Source organism: Cynoglossus semilaevis, chromosome 15 (genome assembly GCF_000523025.1).
Source record: "Cynoglossus semilaevis isolate Cse_v1.0 chromosome 15, Cse_v1.0, whole genome shotgun sequence".
NCBI classification, from domain to species: Eukaryota; Metazoa; Chordata; class Actinopteri; order Pleuronectiformes; family Cynoglossidae; genus Cynoglossus; species Cynoglossus semilaevis.
Window position 1 is genome coordinate 17431370 of NC_024321.1, and position 15649 is coordinate 17447018.

Sequence of the window (15649 nt, forward strand, 5' to 3'; positions counted from 1 at the left end):
AATATTTCCCAGGATATTTTGGACAGCAGTGCTGAAAAAGAATGAACACAAAAGGAGGTAAAGTTAGATCAGAGTTTGTGATGTGTCAGTGTTGCTCCACTGTGGCTGCCTCCAGGATGTTTGGCTGCCTGGTAAGGACAACAGCAGTTACAGGCACTGACGCTTCTAGCTGTGTGGGTTTAAAACTCACCACAATCTTTTTCTTTAGACATGTTTCTCAATAAGAATCATTTTTCTTTTTTTAAATCAGCCTCACACTGATAAAATATTAGGAAGACAAGCCGTAACAGGAGACGCGCCTGCTACATTCTGACACAGAAGGCAGACAGAGAATCAAATGCACACCAACATGTACATGCATGAATAGAATGGTACACACATGCACATGAATTAACATGGACACACACATGCACATATTAATAAAGGCTCAACAACAACAACCTCCTTATATTGCAGTCTCACCTGCTTTACCTGGCTCTCTGGTTGTCGCTCTCTCTTGTTTTGACCCTGACAAGAAACATGTTCAAATTATTTAAAAAAAAGAAAGAAAGAAAAAGAAAAAAAAAAACACCACTTCAAAAGGTTTTCATGTGTTGAGATAAAAATAAATGATACAGTAAATCTTTGTCTGACTTGCTCTGTGCCACAACAACAAACAAGCACAAGAGAGTGAAAAACAACTGTTGGAAAAATGAACTTTTTTTGTCTCTTACTGTGTATGAATGGGGATGTAACACATGAAGCCATAAAGGCTCATTCAACACAGCTTTCTAGACTGCATTTGAGAAGCACGGGGCGACATGTGGCATTGGTTATTGATTGTTTGGCAGACGCCATACTGTAAGAACACAGAATACAATGCTTACAGTTTGTTTTGTTGCTCAACTATGGAGCAAGGATTTTCTCCTTGGTTTATTTACACTTGGGCTTTGTGCCTTGAGCAATTCTCAGTAGTCCTACCCTGTGGCCCTCAGTCCAGCTCCTACCATTTTCCCACAGGACTTAAAAGTACACCCCCCTCAAACACTCACACACACACACACACACACACACACAGACTGTCATGCTTTGTGGTACGGAATTGAATGTATCATCATTGCCTCATAAAGTTACAGAAACCACAGCTGACTACAAATTGGCCATTTAAAATGTCAAACACGGGGCTTTATTGAAAAATGAATTGTCTGTACTCGTGCAGTGAACTGTGGACTCGTTACAGTTTTACCATTGTAAAGTGAATTGAGGGTTGATTTTATTTTTGTACCTACCTTGACATCGTGGTTTTTTATTGGCCACTGCTGAGCCACTGATGGGTCTGCCGTTAGGTGTGACACACCAGCAGTATCCAGTGTAGCTGTGGCACTGAATCTGCAATCATAATAGTGTGTTAACCATGGACCGCGTGAAGGAAAAATGATGTCGCTAACTGGGGCGCTAACTGAAGCACCAGAAGAACACTAGACGACTGCTGGTTTCAGGAGAAATGCTGTATTAATTAATACAAATTTAGCTCGATTTCGCCTGATTTATAATAGAAACAAACAATTTCTTAACATTCCAGGTTTTACATAAATCTGCACAAAATAATAACAAAAATACTGTATAATCAAATAAAAATTAAAAGTTGTTTTTACCTCACTGTATGTACCATCGGGATTACAGACAGGCACAAAGACCTGTGGGAAGACCTTCTTGGCCTGCTGCTCTGTGTACTTCTTCTCTGCTACACATCTGGACGTATCTGAGGAACACCACAAATCACTACAATCGCTACACATCACAGAAACCCATGATTCAACCCACAGCTCAACTATTTTCTTATGCAGCACAACTATGAAACCGACCCTTAAAAAGTCAGCGGAGGATGTTGAATCTCACAGATGATGAAGAATGAAAGCAAAACGTGTGGAGAGTCAGAAAGGAAATATTTCAAGACATTTCAGCAGCAGCAGATACTCGTGTGGCTGGGAATAGAACCAACAGCACTGGTCTTATTAGGAATAGGTCAGGCAAGCCTCCACAGCGCCTGATGGTAAAGCCATTACTGAGTGAAGCAGCTCGTGCTGCTACTGTAGGACATTCCAGGCACCTAAGAAAAGGGCTGATGCACAAGGAAAACTTGACCCTTCCTCAATGTCTCAGAGTGCGTCCAAGCGTCCTCCTAAGCCTAGACATTTCTCAGTTGAGCCTAAACTGTCACTATTGATCTAAATTAGAGATCAACAATGAAGTGTCCAATGGAATTTTTTCCATTTACTCTCCCATGAATGGGAAATGGTTTTCAATGGGACTTCCACTCTAGTCACTTAATCCTTTTCACGTCCCCCTGTCAAAGACAGCTCAGTCTATCATTCCACAGCTGCCTCACCTGACTAACAGTACCAGCTGTGTAAACTGTCAAGAGTTATTGAACAGCAGCTGGTTTAATGGTAACCCATTGTGACCCAATAACTGAAACAAAGTGCTCATCAAGCAGGCAGGTTGAAATCCCATTAAATCAGTGAGTCATGTTTTTTCCCCGTCTGGTGTGTGTGTGTGTCACTGTCATGGGAGAGAAGAGAAAGGGAAAGATGCTGGGTGTTCCGGACAGGGCATAACAGCAAAGTGAATGGGGCTAAAGTTAGCTTCAGTGGAAAAACCCAAAACCATCATCCTTCTCCAGGGGTCTCCTACCAAAAAAAGCTGACTGGAAAAAATGACAGATGACTTGAATCGTCTGATAGAAAACAAATGTGGTGCCAGGCATAGCATCTTTACACAATCCCCATCTCTGTGCTTAAAAGACAGTTCTGACTTTTTAGTTAATCTGGGGTTCTTTATCGGCACTTATGCTGCTGCGTCTTTCACCCGGCTATCCACAAGTGGAAGGGGGTCCAAACCCCTATACACACTCGGTTATTAACGCATACATAGACTCTTGTCTCTTTCAGCGTCCTGGTGGGAATCCTCTATTCTGTTCCCCGCTGCTGTCGGCCATATCCAGATGTCCGCTTAGAGACGTTCCCATAGAAACACAGCATGGGTATAAAATTGTGGAAGTTCTTTTTCAACATATGAGACTTCTTTTTGAGCAAACTCTTTTGCTCGGAGTCCGTGAATCAGAGATTCTGATGCTTTAATATGTCAGAATGATGCATTGTCCCCAGTCTGTATAGCAGCAAACTAGTAAAGAGACGGGGAGGAGGGCGGGCTGAGAGGAATCATGGCTGAAGCATCAGGGTGTCGGGGCCTTTTCTTTCCATGGTAACAATGTGGGACTCTGGAAGCTGCCTGACCTCAGCGGCTCTGCTTCACCCTGATGCTTTCTAACTCTAATTTCCTCTTGTTCTATGTGTGCACAGCTTCACATCTATATTTGAAAGGAGACCATCAATTCTTGTCAACTTATTTCATGAATGCTCCCTTCTCTGCATACTGACTCAGTTTGACATATCAATGTATGATTCCTTGATTAGTACAAATTGTGTGAAAGTGAAATGATGAAACCTGCCATGCAGAAGTAAGCCCCACCCCCACCCACTCTCAGTGTGTCAACCCCACTTGTCTGCCCAGCACTCAGAAAATCAATTATGCTAAAATAATTAAACCCACAAGGTGCTACTTGGACCTTGTCTTCACATTCAGGAGCGTCAGGCGGCGCTGAAGTGTGACTCGTGACCTAACCTTTGCATGGCCCTCGGATGACCTCTAGCTGGGGGTCACGACACTTGGCCCGTTGGAACTCGCAGCGAGATGTGAAAGTCCTGCCATCAGAGGCACACAGAGGTTTGCGAGGAGCTCCGCTGCATTCCATGTTGCACTCCTTATCCTGGTCCACCCGCAGGAACTGAATGGGGGGTGAGGGGGTGGAGGGGTTGATGAGCACAGACAACATTTACTAAATGAGCTGTTTTCAGTAAACCAGTAAACTCTGCACCACAACATCTTAATCTTTGACAACAGGTGTCATTATGCTGAGGTTTTAGGGAGAAAAGAGCTGCAGGACAACTGGTGTCATCTTCCTCAAGAGCCGGAGAGAATGCTGCATAAATAAGAGGGGACAAACTGGTCCCCTTCACATCAATTAACTTAGAATGAAATCACATTAGCATAAAAAACATTTTACAATATTTACTAAAACAACTGCAGCTCAATAAAATGCAAGCAAACCATTCTTGAACAAAACCATAAATTCTAAAAACAGAAAAAATAGAAATACATCAAAACTTGATCTTGTTTGAAAAATAATAATAGAAATAAAAAATTAAAATCCATGATTGGGTTAAACAGCAAAATAAATACTTATGGTGTTTGTTTTTATTATTTAAGAGAATACTTACTTTGGGACAAAGGACGGTTTACTACTGGGGCCTATTGTGCCTTATTCTAATGCCCTTTTTTTCTTCAAATAAACTAAGAATTCTGCATTTGAATTCTTCGGTCAGTGGTCACTGAATCTCCTCTGAGGCACCAGACCATTTCAGTAGAAGACACACATGGACAGCCCAGTCAAGGACCCTGGTCACATGGTACAAACCCATTCTTTTGTGCAGAATGATGCCCGACGTTTACCGTCATATGCAGATCCCACATGACTAAAGAAACCCCATTCCATGACAGATACTGTCTTTGCTGCTTTGGTGATAACAGTCTGGATGGTCTTTTTCATCTCTGGCATGTAGAATCCAACATCTGTTTTCCCATAAACAGACAGAAACCACAGAATATGTTTCCATTGTCTGTGGATCCAGGTGAACACCAGCACACAGAACTGAATGGTGTTTCTCTTTGACACTGATCTACGGCTCTTCTGTGCATATTACAGTGAAGTGTTTTTTTGATGCAGCAGCAAAGTCAAGTAAGAGGTCTAACAGTCACGTGGCTGATTCTAATGCAACAACGGCCAGTACCATAACATTTTCACCATATTTAGTGTACAATGTCACGGCTCTTTAAAATTAAGAAAGTTAAGTAAACTACAATCCATCCATACTGGCAGAGATAGATGTTTAAGTGAATAAAAGGGGTTAATTCGAAATTGTGATAAAAATTGTGTTGACAAATAAAAGTTTCCAATGACAAAAATGTCTTTTGCATCTATTCTGAAATCTGGCTCATCCATCCGGACTGGATTTGGTATATGCATGGTTTAATATAACAAGAGGTTATTCATTTAATAAACTAAGTAAACTTCCAAAACTATACACACTTATCTCAGTTTTAAACCATGTTTGTGATGCTTATAATACATTACAGCCTTACAACAAAGAGCCCCTGCTACTACAGGCCTGTCAGGCTGCAGCCACGGTTCGTCTTAGTGGATGGAGCTTGAGTGACATTTCATCATGTCTTTGTCTGTGCCAACACCTGCACAGGTATTCACCTGGAGTCCCTCCTCAGGATGTTTTAGCCATGAAAAAAAAGACTTCTGGCTGAAAGCATCGGATCACCTGTGTCAATGCCACCATTGTAGCTACCACCATTGTATAAAAATCTACTCACCAGGCCACACAATGAGGCTGTGCAGCGGTGGTGTCGGGCTGGCAACAAGCTGTGACTGCAACAATGAATTAAGGGAATTGTGAATGATAGGCTGACTGAATAAACTTCATGTCAATAGGCTTCATTCTGCTACAGTGTGAGCTTTCAGAAAAGAGAACTTTGTCAACGCAGGTGCTCTTTTTCCAAAAAAAGGAGAACCTTTCAGAACGTTTTTCCCTCTCTTATAATAAAAGACTTAAAAAAAAAGACTGCATGTATTCAGTGCTGTTCTTTTGTTCTTTTGTTTTGTATCTTTTTCATAACTTCCCTGCTCAAATATACCTGAACAACTTTCTGTTCTACACTAATACTCATACACATGGTGGGTTTCCCATTCAATTTTCAGCGCAAAGCAAAGATTCCAAACCCTGTCTTTTAGGATAAGGCACAAGAGTCAGTTTCACTATCAAAAGAATGGGCATGGCAAAGCAGAGAGGAAGAAAGGCCATCTATCCAGGGGGGAAGTGGGCGGGGCCATTGGCAATAACAGAAATTTTATGTCTGACATCCCACAACCGAAGTGAGAGATTAGGTTTGGTGGCAGCCCTCAGCTTTCAGACTAATAGGGCTTCAGGGCTACATGCACCTGGGAAAAGACTGATAGGAAAGGAGGTGTTGCCCTTGGATGGGGGTGGATACAGCCCCCTCTGTCAGTTCTACTCATAAATCCAGGTAGGGGGATCAGATAGATGAGGCCCGTTCAAACACATAGAGAGAGCAGCCGCAGGGAGAGAAAAGAAGATGTTTGGATTGAGTCTTTTTTTTCACTAACTCTTCTTTCCAAGGACTTCTAAGGTTTTCACTGTTGGAATTTTATGCAAACTTCACCTTAAACTGAATTGTTACATATAAAAATGACTGATAAATAGCTACGAGTTTTACTTTGGCCTTCATTGACCTTCATTGACACACTGCATTTCTAATACTTCCAACTGTGCTTTGACTTGTTGTTGCTCTAATAAATAGTGTCCAAGATGAAGATCTGAATATTGTTGCTCTAATACGCAGTCTAAACACATATTCTAATTTACACTTGGGTTTAAAATATCATCTCAACTCCCAGCATGGGTTCACGGAGGCTTCAACTTCAGGTCAGACGCCCAGCTTGAATCAGACCAGCCTCACTGAGTGCAGAGCAGTGAAGGATGGACACAACTGCCAAATGGACTGTGAGAGAGACTAAAGTCTGATAAATGTTGAGGACAAGTGCTTCACCAGTGTTTTGAATGTTGCAACTCGCAACACATTCCACAGTAATGATGATTTCTGTGAAGCACAATCATTTACATTAGTTATTCTTACTTATCGTACATCACATATTTTTCTTTTCATCATCATCTGGATTAGTCACAAATCCAAACAGGTGTTCAACACAAACATGTACCTGCTGCTCTTTGTGCTTCTGTTATATGTCCATTAATCACAAATAATCGTGAGTAATCTTTTGGCAGCCGTTGTTTTTATAGACATAACTCAAACCTCAAATCTTGATCTAATGAACTGATTCCAACCAAGTGACCTAAGTAAAACATGTAGCCCATGTTTTGCTCCATCCTTTCACTCCTTTCCTGTCCCTAGAAATGCCAAAATAAGGGCATCTTTCAGCGGTGTTGATCCCCCCCCACTCTCCTCTCCAGTGTCTCTCATGGTTCACCCCCCGAACATAATATTCAGCAAATGAGACAAGATGGTTAGAGGATGGTTGTGCACAAGTTCACAAACTCTATGGTGGCTTAATGTGTCTAGCCAAGCTTAACAGTCGACCACTAGCCGCACCACAGCCCACACTGGCCACCCTAAGTGCTTACACCCCACGAGCATTATCAGAACCAGTTCTTGCCAGCCACTAGATTGACAACTCAAACAGAACGATTATGCAGCTCAGCATCATGGTACAATACATATATGAGACAGAGTGCCAAGTACCAGCAAGATGATGACAAATCTCTCATAAAAACACACACATTTCTAAATGTCTTTTTATGAAATTGACCACCCATGAAATCAGCCACCCAAGTGCATGGTCAGGCAGAGTTGACTGCATCTAAATTATTTAAAAAGGTTAGAAAACTAGTGAAAGCAGTAAGCATAAAGAGATGATGATGTTCACAGAATCACTTCCTTTTAATGGTACTTTGCTGCGGAGCTCTCTGTGCATTCATCTGCGGTGATATATGGCTAAGCCATGGGAGAGCCTTGACACTCCCCTGATGTCTCATTCCAGCCTCTTTAAGGCAGCATCATCATAATGCTCAATAACACAGTATAGAGTCACTGAGTGACCTTCGATTCATCGACATAGAACAAACTTCCACCCTCATTCATTTCAAAGATTCAAACAAGACTGAACACATACTGTGACTCAAATCCATTTATTGCTTAAACTCTTTTCTTTCTACTTCAAGACAGCTGCCTCTCCCATTCTCTCTGTTTCTTTCTATTCACTTTGCTCTCTTTCCTTTCATTATATCCCCTTTCTTTGTGTGACCACTCTTGGAAGATGCTTTTTGCATCTGCTCAAATAATACAAGAGTTTGGCAAAAGAATAAGAGACGGGTGAGGGAGGGCAAGACGGGTGGAGTGCAAAGAAACTTTTTTTTTCCAGAACCAACCAGCATACACATCAAATCCTATTACCTCCTCTTGGCTCTACTGCATTGTGGGATTGAATGGAGTACGAAGGAGGCAAGCCTCCAGCAGAGAGCACATTGTAGGTTGATAAGGGTCTTCTGGGCTGGGAGGCCCACTTCCAGCACCCCAAGAGGCCCCTCACACCACAGCCCCGTAGGGTCAATGGGGGCCCCAACTGAGAGCTGCGGCAAATGTGTTAAATGGCCTTGGCAGGAGTTTTCCTGCATGGATGCTATAGGATGCAAAGGGGATCATTAGTTTCCAGCATGGTGGAAAGGGAAGAAAGTGACAGCCTTTAAACAGGCTACTAACTCAATCAAAGAAAAGCCGTTTAATGGCTGTGAAAGATGTTAAAAGGGGAAACAGTCGGTGTGAAAGGCCACTCGGGCAGGTGCACAGTTTTATAAAAACACAAGGGCCAATAGAGCCCATATGTTATACTTAAATAGAAGAGCAGGTTTGAATGAGAGGCAGCTTATGTTTGATTCCCTTGTCTTTTTCTATAACTTCCATAAATTACAGACATACTCCATTGTGAATAATCTGGGCAAATATCACATCTATTTTACTGCCTGTTTGACTGAAAACTGACGTGGTTACAAGCTCTTAAAAATATCCTATCATTTAAACTATAGGCCATTAATCTCCCACAAATATCTGTGAAAATAGTGGGACTACATGTGCTTTTCCTATAAAACAATGTATAAAAAAACCACAGTGCGGAATTGTTTTTCCTCCTTGTCGTAATTTCTACGACATACTGGATTCTGTCTCAGCCAAGCACAACGACAGCTGTATGAGCTGCTGGGTAAATATTATTACGACCCCAACACAATGTACCACACTCACATACGTTCTTGTAAAAGTAAGCCTTGTAGTGCAGCAATGCTCACAGAGACACTTCTCCCACATTCCACAACTTCATAGTGCCATCAGGGAGAAAAGATCTATGACCCTTTACCTGCAGGTTAACAACTCATGGCCGTTTGTTTCCAGTTGGAAATTAAAGCATCTTTACCCAGATCATAAATAACACTACTGGAAGAGGTGGTTGTCACTTTAGCCTGTAAATAATGTGGGGAAGACTCTGACAGTGCACATTCCTCTCTCTGCAATTATGTCTTCATAATAGAAGCTGCACTTGATCCGGGACCTGATGGTTTACTTTATTGGCTAAAAGGGTGCATTTCTTTCTGAACTTGGTGAAGAAGTCGGTGTGATGCAGACAGGTATGAAAAGAGTTATCTCTTCACAGGGAAGGTGGCTGCTTTGTCAGCGTAGATACAGTGTGGAAGGAACCAGAACTCTCATGAATGGCACAAACACTGGCCATTCTCCGATATATCTTTACGCACAAAATGCATAAACACATAATGCATTTATAAACTTACATTCAAAATGATGTGTTCGGGCAGCTGAACTGTAGCTGTACCTACCGTGAGAGCGGAGAACCTCTGCGCGCCTCCTGCGCAGAGCAGGCACAGTAAAACTAGGAGCGGACTGACGCGCATCCTGACGCAGCGCAGAGGCAAACTCTCCGAATTACGCACGGCCAAAGTTTAAGCCCTTGGTGTCCAGGGGTCACCAAATCGAACCAGTCTTATCGTAGAAAGACTAAAATATCTTAATCCCTCAATAGTTCTTGTGAAAATGCAAGTGTTCGAGCAGGGGATGCTGGTTTATTTCACTTCGTTTCCCTGGTTTGGGCAGCCCCTCTGCTTATTTCTAGCAGTACGATTACCCCCCGTGTCCCTGACCTTCTCCCTCACTCCAGGTCTCTTCTTCTCTTTTCCAGTCCAAGTTCTGATATCCACCTCAACACCTAGTTTTGTGTGTTTGATCCTTTGTCGGAGCAGACAGCTTCCAGGTCGGTTTATGTTGGTAGGTTGGTTCAGAGAGAGTCCAGTTGCTGCAGGTACGCGTGCTGAAGTCCTCAGGTATTCTTCACCTCTCAGTCTATCCAACCACGAGCCCTGCTGTTTCAGAGAAGGATGTCAGGATGGTGTGTCGGCAGTGAAGTTTGGATGAGACAAGTAACTGTAGTGTGTTATAGACCGGGAGTGCGCGCTCAAACACTGCTGCTGTATGACACCCACCACACGCCCCCACCACCTCCTTCACAATTCCCTCTCCGCCTCATTGTATCAAAACGCTGTGCAGAAACTACAGAAGAAAACACAGCTAAATAGGTTAAATAAGATATGATTTTTTTCAAACAGTTCAAAGTGTCAAAGTCGGCTGTGCATGTAATAAATACATTTATCTGGACATCGATCTAATAACTTTGAAAGTTTTTGAGGTTAAACTCACATCCGGAGTGATGTGTTGCGGTTATAACGCCACCTAACGGTGGATACAAGTAGTACAAGTACAAGTAGTATTCAACAGATTATTCTGTATATTCGACATGGGCTTAAAGAAATAACTATGACCGGGAGAGTCCAAACGTTGCTAAATAAATAAAATATACACAAGAAACAGTTAGAAACAGAAATCCGACTAAAAAAACAATCCAATCATACTGGTTGGTCACCCTAACCCTGATCTTTGGGGCTATCTATTTTTAAATAAGTAAATTCACTTTTACTAGATATATATACCTCTAATTACATCACCTACAAATGAACTTTTTTAAACACAGTTTATTCAGGGAAAAAAAAGCTAATTTCTTTTAAATTGCATGTCTTAAACATTTAGTGGTTTTTAATTGCAAAAACACAAAATTTTAATCAGGAAATAAAATCAGGAAGAGTTGAATTTGTCAACGTAAAAAACATTCTTTCATGTTCTTGGATAATAAAGTTATCTCTGAGAATAATTTGTCCAGGCTATATGACTATCCTTAAGGTGTTTGCAGTCTTATTGCACACACATAGCTTATTGATAATATATACATCTGTGGAAACTTAAGGCATCTAATTTATTTAATAAAGTTTGAATTGCTATTATCATTGTGTTTGCCTTTTTTGTTTTTACACCAGAACTGTGATAAAAGCCTCCATAGTGAAACACCACTACATGTAAATCATTTTCAAGTTGAGGGTTGTGTGTAGGTGGGTAAAGACTCTAGTTCCCATAATGCTTTATTGCTATTTTTTCCTTTTCCCGCTATACGTCATAACATCTTCCTTCCGTTTTCAGGGGACTCCAACGCCGGCTGCGTGGTTTAGCTGCGTTAGCTAACCGAATAAATACATCGTCGCTTTTGTTTTAGTAAATAAAAATTTTAACAACGGCAAACAAAATGTATCACGAAGAGGAGGAGGCCACTGCAACTGTATGTTCAAGTTTATATAATATAACAGCGTTTATGTGTTATAACGTAGATACGTTATTAGCCTTAGCTTAGTGTAGCATTGCTAGCTGTAAAGCCACGGTTGCTCTCGATGATGTAGTTTTAACAATACTGTACAGCTGATGTAATGACATCCTACTACCCCCGTGTCAAGTGTCCAGTTTACATTCTATATGCTACTATTATACACAAATATAGAAGGCAAAATGAACTAATCTATTAAAGTATACATTTCCGTTGTGATAAATGCATTCTCTTTCTCCACAGTATGACCCATACGACTACGACCTGCACACTGGTGAGTTTACAGTTTTATTCTCAGTAAAACAAGACACACAAACTGTTTTTGAAGGTCTTTACACAAGCAAACCGTACGTGTCCTTGTACTCACCGCACAGTCACAGCACTGTCTCTTCCTCTCCATTCTTCTTGATGCAGGTGATCCTAAGGCAGATCTGGCTTATGAGAGGCAGTATGAGCAGCAGACCTACCATGTCATTCCAGAGGTCATCAAAAACTTCCTGCAGTATTTCCATAAAACCATCTCAGATTTGATTGATCAGAAGGTGTATGAGCTGCAGTCCAATCGTGTCTCCAGTGAGAGTATTGAGCAAAAGATCTATGAGATCCAGGATGTTTATGAGAACAGGTAACCTACACACTGATGATAACGTGTTTAACTGGGACTCTAGCTTAGAGTGTTATGACTTTATAAATATAATTTTATAATATATTTATACAATTACAAATTTTATAAATATATTTATAAATATATTTATTTATATATATATATATATTTATCTCTTGGTAGTTGGAACAAGTTGACTGACCGTTTCTTCAAGACGTCTCCATGGCCAGAAGCAGAAGCCATTGCATCACTTGTTGGCAGCGGTCAGTGTATAATACTTTTTGTAAAGTTAACCCCATATCACTTTCATCACAAAACCTTTTGTTTTTATTAATTCTAACCAATAAGTTCTCCTTAGTAGTTTTGTTTACCTGCTAATGTTTTTACTTTTTATTGTCCATTTATGTATTATTGAGTAGAGAAAATATACTATTTATATTTGTAGCAACTGTACTATTTGTTTTTCATTATATTTATACATATGCCATTTTTAGAATCAAAGCAAACAAACCTGGAAAATGTATTATTCACCTCTGTTGAGAATAGTTTTAATTGACTGGCATATGTTATTATAATAGACAACAATACTTAGACATTTCTGTGTGTACAGATGCTGTGTTCCTGATCCTTTATAAGGAGCTGTACTACAGGCACATCTATGCCAAAGTCAGCGTAAGTAACTGTTTAGTGTAAATTCTCCATGTCAGCTTAATTTTGTGGTCCATCCTTTTTTTTCTGAATCTATAACACGTTTTGTTAAAAAATTAGGGGGGACCAACATTGGAGCAAAGATTTGAGTCATACTACAATTACTGCAACCTCTTCAACTATATTCTGAGTAAGTTATAACATTCTGTGTTTTTGTTATTAGTGTGAAGTAGTTGGTAAAATGTAAGCTAAAAGTTTATTTTACTTTGTATACAGATGCTGATGGCCCCGCCCCATTGGAGCTGCCAAACCAGTGGCTTTGGGACATCATTGATGAGTTCATCTATCAGGTACAGTCAGTTATATTGGCTCATACTGGTAGCTGAAGCTCCCATTGTTACAAAGAGGTGATGGTTGAAACCTGCTCAACAGCTCATGAAGGTTTGTTAAGATGTTGTTAACACAAATAATTCTATTTAGTTCCAGTCCTTCAGCCAGTATCGCTGTAAGACGGCCAAGAAGACGGAGGAGGAAATTGAATTCCTGAGGAATAACCCAAAGATCTGGAATGTTCACAGTGTTCTTAATGTTCTCCATTCACTAGTCGACAAGAGCAACATCAACCGTCAGCTTGAGGTGTACACCAGTGGAGGTGGGGTTTCTGTGTTTTTATATTTAACAAGTGCGCTCGTCTACTCACTCTTTGTTTCAAAAACTAAATGTATGCTGCACATGTCAAAGGCGACCCAGAGACTGTGGCTGGAGAATATGGACGTCACTCCTTGTACAAGATGTTGGGTTACTTCAGCTTGGTTGGACTCCTCAGGCTTCACTCCCTACTAGGGGATTATTACCAGGCCATCAAAGTGCTGGAGAACATTGAACTCAACAAGAAGGTAATATGTTCTTTAGAGCTACAAATGCACTAAGAGACAAATGTGTTTTATCAGTCAGAATAATTTAAATATTTGTTTATTCTGCTTTTCATTTCTCAGAGTATGTACTCACGTGTACCCGAGTGCCAGGTCACCACGTACTACTATGTGGGTTTTGCCTACCTGATGATGAGGCGCTACCAGGATTCCATTCGAGTGTTTGCCAACATCCTGCTCTACATCCAGAGAACAAGAAACATGTTCCAGAGGTCAACATATAAATATGAAATGGTCAGTCAGAGCAGGGCTCATTCATCACTGTTTGTCTGCTTAAAAACAATTGTCACCATTAATGTCTGTGAAACATTTATGTGTAGAATTTGTCTCTAAAAATAATAACCTTAATACTGTATATATACTGTCAAAATATCTCCACTGCAAGGTTTCAAGCATGACATTATTTATCTTGTATTTTAATTTGTAGATCAATAAACAAAATGAGCAGATGCACGGTCTGCTGGCCATCGCTTTAACCATGTATCCAATGCGCATTGACGAGAGCATCCACACCCAGCTGAGGGAGAAGTATGGAGACAAGATGCTGCGAATGCAGAAGGGGTAAAGAAGAGCTTTTCTCACTTTATGTTTAGCTGCCTGTGTTAACTACACAGAAAGTCTAATTTTATTTATATTTAGTATTACTGCTATATTGTTTAAAGTGACAACATCGTTGTTTAGGAGACACATGTTTGTGGTAATAGAAACCCAACCTAAAGTGTCAATGACATTCAGAGGACTGTGTACAGCAAGCCAGAAAAGTTAAGGTAAAGGGTGATGTTTATTTGGCATGTTCTTATCCACAAAAAATCCTGACGGTGCAAGTGATCCAAGCATTAAACACAGAAGTATAGTAGTAGTCCCATAGCTATTTGTTCTGTAACCAAATCATATACTGCTGGAATGCCTGCCAGAAAACTCTTAAGACTTACACACCTAATTTTAAGAAATAACTTGTTTCACACTTAGAGACCTGCAGGTGTTTGAGGAGCTGTTCAGCTTCGCCTGTCCAAAGTTCTTGTCACCCGTCGTCCCAAACTACGACAACGTCCACCCCAACTACCACAAAGAACCTTTCCAGCAGCAGCTGAAAGTCTTTGCTGAGGAAGTGCAGCAGCAAGCTCAGCTTTCCACCATCCGCAGGTAGACCACGCTACTGAAATGTACACATCGTAATTAAAATAAGAGTGCAAATCAACAACAGGCCGTCCAACTAATGCACGGTGAACTGTCTCAGTTTCCTGAAGCTCTACACCACCATGCCAGTAGCCAAGTTGGCAGGATTCCTGGACATGAGTGAGCAAGAGTTCCGCATTCAACTGCTGGTCTTCAAGCACAAAATGAAGAACCTGGTGTGGACCAGTGGCATTTCAGCTCTGGATGGAGAGTTCCAGTCTGCTTCTGAGGTTGACTTTTACATCGACAAGGTGGGTTCAGTCTTAATTTGTCTTTAGGATTCTGTCACAGACAGTTAACTGGTGACATGAAGTCTCACAGTGAAACAGTAGATAAGAGAACATCGATGTTTCTCTCCACAGGACATGATCCACATCGCTGACACTAAAGTCGCTCGGCGATATGGAGACTTTTTCATCAGACAAATCCACAAGTTTGAGGAGGTAAGTGTTGACCTGAAACAGAATATCAGAACAGACAGTTAAACCCTGGCAATTAATTTTCTTAACATTGTTATAATTGTTTTACCTTCTCTCTCCCTTCAGTTGAACAGGACGCTGAAGAAGATGAGTGTCACTGGCTCCACTGGAGGATCAGGGAGCACCGCAAGTCGAGGAGTGTGAACAGTAACAGCTGACTCTGCATCCCACTTAATTATTGAACATTTTCTATGTAACAAATAAAAGCTGGAATTGTTTGCCTAAGACTTTTTTTTTTTTTTTTTCTTCCACTCGTAATCTTCCACAACCACAAGGTGGCAGCATTTGCTAAATCCTCACGATGCGGAACCACACACAGTTGAAAACTAAATAATAAAAA

The 15649-nt window shown here is 40.9% G+C and overlaps 2 protein-coding genes across 4 annotated transcripts in view; one reads left to right on the forward strand and one right to left on the reverse strand.

The window, feature by feature from the left end:
- The window catches only part of smoc2 (SPARC related modular calcium binding 2), a 23176-nt gene extending 11226 nt beyond the window's left edge, over nucleotides 1–11950 (reverse strand). The window contains exons 1-6 of one of the 3 annotated variants that reach the window (XM_017039561.2): nucleotides 11838–11950; nucleotides 9588–10124; nucleotides 3664–3826; nucleotides 1635–1741; nucleotides 1269–1368; nucleotides 463–507 (exon numbers count right to left, since the gene is read on the reverse strand). In XM_017039561.2, coding sequence (XP_016895050.1) covers nucleotides 463–507; nucleotides 1269–1368; nucleotides 1635–1741; nucleotides 3664–3826; nucleotides 9588–9662 — 490 coding nt within the window. In that variant the 5' untranslated portion in view covers nucleotides 9663–10124; nucleotides 11838–11950. Of the gene's footprint in view, nucleotides 1–462; nucleotides 508–1268; nucleotides 1369–1634; nucleotides 1742–3663; nucleotides 3827–9587; nucleotides 10286–11837 lie in introns of those variants that run through there. The other 2 variants (XM_017039562.2, XM_008327572.3) reach the window with 2 other exon arrangements.
- On the forward strand, nucleotides 11271–15534 carry eif3s6ip (eukaryotic translation initiation factor 3, subunit 6 interacting protein). Its single transcript, XM_008327571.3, has 15 exons — nucleotides 11271–11428; nucleotides 11714–11744; nucleotides 11885–12095; nucleotides 12258–12337; nucleotides 12685–12746; nucleotides 12843–12912; nucleotides 12999–13072; nucleotides 13203–13374; nucleotides 13464–13618; nucleotides 13718–13888; nucleotides 14082–14215; nucleotides 14624–14797; nucleotides 14892–15081; nucleotides 15193–15273; nucleotides 15376–15534. Exons 1-15 carry the CDS (start codon nucleotides 11396–11398, stop codon nucleotides 15451–15453), a joined length of 1716 nt encoding a protein of 571 aa, XP_008325793.1. The 5' UTR covers nucleotides 11271–11395; the 3' UTR covers nucleotides 15454–15534.
- Nucleotides 15535–15649: the final 115 nt, after the last annotated feature.

Excerpts from the sequence above, each read along its gene's own strand:
- eif3s6ip (XM_008327571.3), top strand. The coding sequence starts at position 11,396 with ATGTATCACGAAGAGGAGGAGGCCACTGCAACT. Across the intron at positions 13,619-13,717 it reads ACATTGAACTCAACAAGAAG|AGTATGTACTCACGTGTACC; the intron begins GTAATATGTTCT and ends TTCATTTCTCAG. Across the intron at positions 14,216-14,623 it reads ATGCTGCGAATGCAGAAGGG|AGACCTGCAGGTGTTTGAGG; the intron begins GTAAAGAAGAGC and ends TTTCACACTTAG.